Source organism: Ranitomeya variabilis, chromosome 2 (assembly GCF_051348905.1).
Source record: "Ranitomeya variabilis isolate aRanVar5 chromosome 2, aRanVar5.hap1, whole genome shotgun sequence".
Lineage (NCBI taxonomy): Eukaryota > Metazoa > Chordata > Amphibia > Anura > Dendrobatidae > Ranitomeya > Ranitomeya variabilis.
The window spans coordinates 821,901,589-821,907,612 of record NC_135233.1 but is presented as its reverse complement, the minus strand read 5'-3'; the positions used below and the strand labels follow the sequence as shown (position 1 = coordinate 821,907,612).

The 6,024-nt window shown below is 40.2% G+C and overlaps 1 protein-coding gene across 1 annotated transcript in view; it reads left to right on the top strand.

The window, feature by feature from the left end:
• Window positions 1-431: 431 nt before the first annotated feature.
• HCRTR2 (hypocretin receptor 2) overlaps window positions 432-6,024 on the top strand; it is a 275,912-nt gene continuing 270,319 nt past the window's right edge. Inside the window, exon 1 of the mRNA XM_077290015.1 lies at window positions 432-1,047. Within this exon, the coding sequence (XP_077146130.1) occupies window positions 831-1,047 (217 nt within the window). The 5' untranslated portion in view covers window positions 432-830. The remainder of the gene's footprint in view (window positions 1,048-6,024) is intronic.

The following is a 6,024-nucleotide window of genomic DNA, read 5'->3' as shown; positions in this document are numbered from 1 at the left end:
TTCCAGATATAAGCATACTGCTGCTTCTAGATGCCAAAGCTAGTGAAAAAATACCATTAATGATCTGTGCATATGTGCTTCATGTTGCCTTGTTGTCTTCAATAGATATAAAGACAGGGGGAAATGTTTTCTGTTCCCATATTGTTAACATGGATTTTAAATGTCTTCTATGGGTACCTGATTTTGTTTCTCTGCTTGGAAGCATTTAACCATGTGCTGCAGTTTTCAGTCTTAAATTATGCTATTAATTATTATTCTTCACCCCCTGCAAGATATAGGAATTAAACAAAAGAGGAAAAAAAATGACTGTGGTCCTGTGCTAATAACCACTAATAAATAGCTAAGTCTAGCAACACATCAATAGGAAATTATTAATTCCCTGCTCAGTTATCATGCAGAGAGCAAGAAAATGCATTTAGCAATGTCTGAAATGTTCGGGGACGACCCCTTCCGACAGCTACTATAACATTTCCATTGTATGGAAGGGGATGGGCTGGAGGGGCGAGATGGAGCCAGTGAAACACTGACAAAGGAGCGAGCTTTTCTCTTTTCCCAGCTGTGATCATTTCTTTTCATTTCCTACAAGCAAACAGGATACAATGTTCAGCAAATTAATGGCAAGTGCACAGCTGGCTTAAGGGCAAAAGTTACTGTGTCTTTAACTTCTATCGGAAAATCGCTTCGCGAGCCGTCTCTGGGGTAGATTGTGACAGCTATAACTGGATGCTTTAGTTTGCACCTATATAAGTTGGGCAGTCCGCAGCAATTCATCTGTGCTTCATGTATTTTATCATCACGGATAAAGGACACACACTTAGAACTGGAAAAGCATGCCAGGAACAAAACTTGATGGATTTCTCTATAGGAATTGGTCTGTTCAAGAAATAAACGTGACCCAGGAGCCACTTCTGAACCCATCTTCTGATTATGATGATGAGTTTCTGCGCTATCTCTGGAGGGAATATTTGCACCCTAAGGAATATGAATGGGTGCTTATTGCAGGGTACATTGCAGTATTCATTATTGCTCTGATTGGAAATATTTTAGGTAAGTGACCCTACAAAGGTTACATTCAGTATAGTGAATGGTACAGTATGCTATTTAATGGGCAATTAGTGTCACATTAAGGTGTAAGTGTTGCGTGATTCTTTAGCAGTTTAACAATGCTCGTAGCTGTCACTATAGAGAAGCCTCTAAATTTGTATCTTTGTGACAGTAATATTTGATTTCCCATGTATAGTAAGTATAGTAAGTAAAAGCAAGGGGTGCTGTAAAGTGATATGCAGGTAAAAAGTCACTATTCTACTGTACGTCTCACATAATGGTTTCTTAAATTGAGTTTTGAAATATTGCTGATTGTATTTCTGAAGTTTATATTTTCTTACTCTAGCAAATATGCAGTAGGTATCACTATTACTTACAGGAGTATATAATTGCTTTCCTCCCTACATCATTTGGATCCATAATACTAATATATCTAGCCCACTCTCTGAAAACATAAGTAGTAAATTAAAAGGTCTTATCCTATTCTTGAGGTTATATTTCAATGTAAATGCCTCTGATATACTGTCTGTCTGTAGATTGTTTCATTCATCTCTATTAAACTACGAACAAGGTATTTATAATAATAGGGTTTTCAATCACTGTGTGATAGGTGTATAAATCATTACTTACTAGAATGTATCACTGTGTGATTGTCCAGTAGGTGTAATCTTACAAAAACTGCATACTATAATCAAATAATAATTGCATTTGGTTTATATACTTGTATTTCAGGAAAATTAAATGTAAATGATCTTCAAGTTTGTTTAAGATGGAAATGTCTATGATTTTGTACTGCATGTGTCAATTTGACCCGTACGTTGCTATGCGGCAGCTTACTTTTCATACATTCATGATAGTACAGGGCCATCTAGTGGACTTATGATGCAATGCGTTTTTTATATAATGTATTTCTTTTAGCTTTATTCAGTATATTTGTAATTATTTTGTCGTAATATATCAAATTATCATTAAACTTTAGATAAAAAATAGAACTGCAAGCAAAAGCAATAAAATGTAAATTACAGTACAGCTGACATTCCAAATGAAATAAGTACAAATTATACAAATCAGAAAAGTATAAAATAAGAATAAAGAATATTGACAAAAATGACATACATATTGCTTTATAGACTAATACACTAAGTTCACTTAAAGAGGTATTAAGTTTTTAAATTGCTTTAGTTATTTAGACAGTCTGAAGATAAGCTAGTTTGAAATTGACATGTGATTTCTATCTGCTGTGTATCTTCTACAATTAGAGCTACTATCTTAGAGAGTGTACAGGTTGTTGACATTGAGATCCATAACCAAAACCTGGACATCAATGCTCAGTAGTTACATTCCAGTCTGAGGAGGTCACTCATGAGATGCTAACCAGCTCTCTCTCCTTCGCTTTCTACACAGCAATTATCTGCTCACCTCCATCTTAATTCCTCTCAGTTTTTGATCAGCTGCTGTTATCAGTCCTGCAATATCACCAGTTCTCAGCATCCATCTTTTCCAGAGAAGTTCTTCTAATCAATGCACTCTTGTTCAAAAGCACTATCTCTATATGCAAATACAGTGATAACATTGTATACTACAGAACAAAAACTGACAGACCATTAATGTGTACAGTAGCATAAGCTCAGCAGAAGAAAACTGACCAGAACTTTCATTCAAAGATAAGTGCATGAATACATCAATCCCCAGCAAACAATTTTGTTCAGCTTAAGATATAACTTGAGAATAAACCTTTAGGCCATGTGCACACGTTCAGGATTTTTAGCGTTTTTTCGCGTTTTTTCGCTATAAAAACGTGATAAAAACGCGAAAAAAAGCTAACCTATGCCTCCTATTATTTACATTGTATTCCACATTTTTTGTGCAAATGTTGCGATTTTTTCCACGAAAAAATCGCATCGCGGAAAAAAAAGCAACATGTTCATTAACCCCTCTGTGACCTTTGACGTACTATCCCGTCGAGGTGACCTGGGCCTATCTGACCCTTGACGGGATAGTACGTCATAGCCAATCGGCCGCGCTCACGGGGGGAGCGCGGCCGATCGCGGCCGGGTGTCAGCTGACTATCGCAGCTGACATCCGGCACTATGTGCCAGGAGCGGTCACGGACCGCCCCCGGCACATTAACCCCCGGCACACCGGGATCAAACATGATCGCGATGTGCCGGCGATGCAGGGAAGCATCGCGCAGGGAGAGGGCTCCCTGCGGGCTTCCCTGAGCCCCCCGCAGCAACGCGATGTGATCGCGTTGCTGCGAGGGTCTTACCTCCCTCCCTGCCTGCTCCAGACCCGGATCCAAGATGGCCGCGGATCCGGGTCCTGCAGGGAGGGAGGTGGCTTCACAGAAGCCTGCTCAGAGCAGGCACTGTGAAGCAGCCTGCACTTCTCTCAGATCGGTGATCTGTCAGAGTGCTATGCAAACTGGCAGATCACCAATCTGTATTGTCCCCCCTGGGGCAAAGTAAAAAAGTTAAAAAAAATTTTTCCAAATGTGTAAAAAAAAATAAAAAAAAATATTCCAAAATAATGAAAAAAATATATATATATTATTCCCATAAATACATTTCTTTACCTAAATAAAAAAAAAAAAACAATAAAAGTACACATATTTAGTATCACCGCGTCCGTAACGACCCGACCTATAAAACTGGCCCACTAGTTAACCCCTTCAGTAAACACCGTAAGAAAAAAAAAAAAAAAACGAGGCAAAAAACAACGCTTTATTATCATACCGCCGAACAAAAAGTGGAATAACACGCGATCAAAAAGACAGATATAAATAACCATGGTACCGCTGAAAGCGTCATCTTGTCCCGCAAATAACGAGCCACCATACAGCATCATCAGCAGAAAAATAAAAAAGTTATAGTCCTGAGAATAAAGCGATGCAAAAATAATTATTTTTTCCATAAAATAGTTTTTATCGTATAAAAGCGCCAAAACATAAAAAAAATAATATAAATGAGATATCGCTGTAATCGTACTGACCCGAAGAATAAAACTGCTTTATCAATTTTATCAAACGCGGAACGGTATAAACGCCTCCCCCAAAAGAAATTCATGAATAGCTGGTTTTTGGTCATTCTGCCTCACAAAAATCGGAATAAAAAGCGATCAAAAAATGTGACGTGCCCAAAAATGTTACCAATAAAAACGTCAACTCGTCCCGCAAAAAACAAGACCTCACATGACTCTGTGGACTAAAATATGGAAAATTTATAGCTCTCAAAATGTGGTAACGCAAAAAATATTTTTTGCAATAAAAAGCGTCTTTCAGTGTGTGACGGCTGCCAATCATAAAAATCCGCTAAAAAACTCGCTATAAAAGTAAATCAAACCCCCCTTCATCACCCCCTTAGTTAGGGAAAAATAAAAAAAATGTATTTATTTCCATTTTCCCATTAGGGCTAGGGTTAGGGCTAGGGTTGGGGCTAGGGTTAAGGCTACAGTTAAGGTTGGGGCTAAAGTTAGGGTTAGGGTTGGGGCTAAAGTTACGGTTAGGGTTTAGATTACATTTACGGTTGGGAATAGGGTTGGGATTAGGGTTAGGGGTGTGTCAGGGTTAGAGGTGTGGTTAGGGTTACTGTTGGGATTAGGGTTAGGGGTGTGCTTGGATTAGGGTTTCAGTTATAATTGGGGGGTTTCCACTGTTTCGGCACATCAGGGGCTCTCCAAACGCGACATGGCGTCCGATCTCAATTCCAGCCAATTCTGCGTTGAAAAAGTAAAACAGTGCTCCTTCCCTTCCGAGCTCTCCCGTGTGCCCAAACAGGGGTTTACCCCAACATATGGGGTATCAGCGTACTCAGGACAAATAGAACAACAACCATTGGGGTCCAATTTCTCCTGTTACCCCTAGGAAAATACAAAACTGGGGGCTAAAAAATAATTTTTGTGGGAAAAAAAAGATTTTTTATTTTCACGGCTCTGCGTTATAAACTGTAGTGAAACACTTGGGGGTTCAAAGTTCTTACAACACATCTAGATAAGTTCCTTGGGGGGTCTAGTTTCCAAAATGGGGTCACTTGTGCGGGGCTTCTACTGTTTAGGTACATTAGGGGCTCTGCAAACGCAATGTGACGCCTGCAGACCATTCCATCTAAGTCTGCATTCCAAATGGCGCTCCTTCACTTCCGAGCCCTTCCATGCGTCCAAACGGTGGTTTCCCCCCACATATGGGGTATCAGCGCACTCAGGACAAATTGGACAATAACTTTTGGGGTCCAATTTCTCCTGTTACCCTCGGGAAAATACAAAACTGGGGGCTGAAAAATAATTTTTGTGGGAAAAAATTTTTGTTTTATTTTTACGGCTCTGCATTATAAACTTCTGTGAAGCCCTTGGTGGGTCAAAGCGCTCACCACACATCTAGATAAGTTCCTTAGGGGGTCTACTTTCCAACATGGTGTCACTTGTGGGGGGTTTCTACTGTTTAAGTACATTAGGGGCTCTGCAAACGCAATGTGACGCCTGCAGACCATTCCATCTAAGTCTGCATTCCAAATGGCGCTCCTTCACTTCCGAGCCCTTCCATGCGTCCAAACGGTGGTTTCCCCCCACATATGGGGTATCAGCGCACTCAGGACAAATTGGACAACAACTTTTGGGGTCCAATTTCTCCTGTTACCCTCGGGAAAATACAAAACTGGGGGCTGAAAAATAATTTTTGTGGGAAAAAATTTTTGTTTCATTTTTACGGCTCTGCATTATAAACTTCTGTGAAGCCCTTGGTGGGTCAAAGCGCTCACCACACATCTAGATAAGTTCCTTAGGGGGTCTACTTTCCAACATGGTGTCACTTGTGGGGGGTTTCTACTGTTTAGGTACATTAGGGGCTCTGCAAACGCAATGTGACGCCTGCAGACCATTCCATCTAAGTCTGCATTCCAAATGGCGCTCCTTCCTTTCCGAGCCCTCCCATGCGCCCAAACAGTGGTTCTCCCCACATATGGTATATCATCGCACTCAGGACAACTT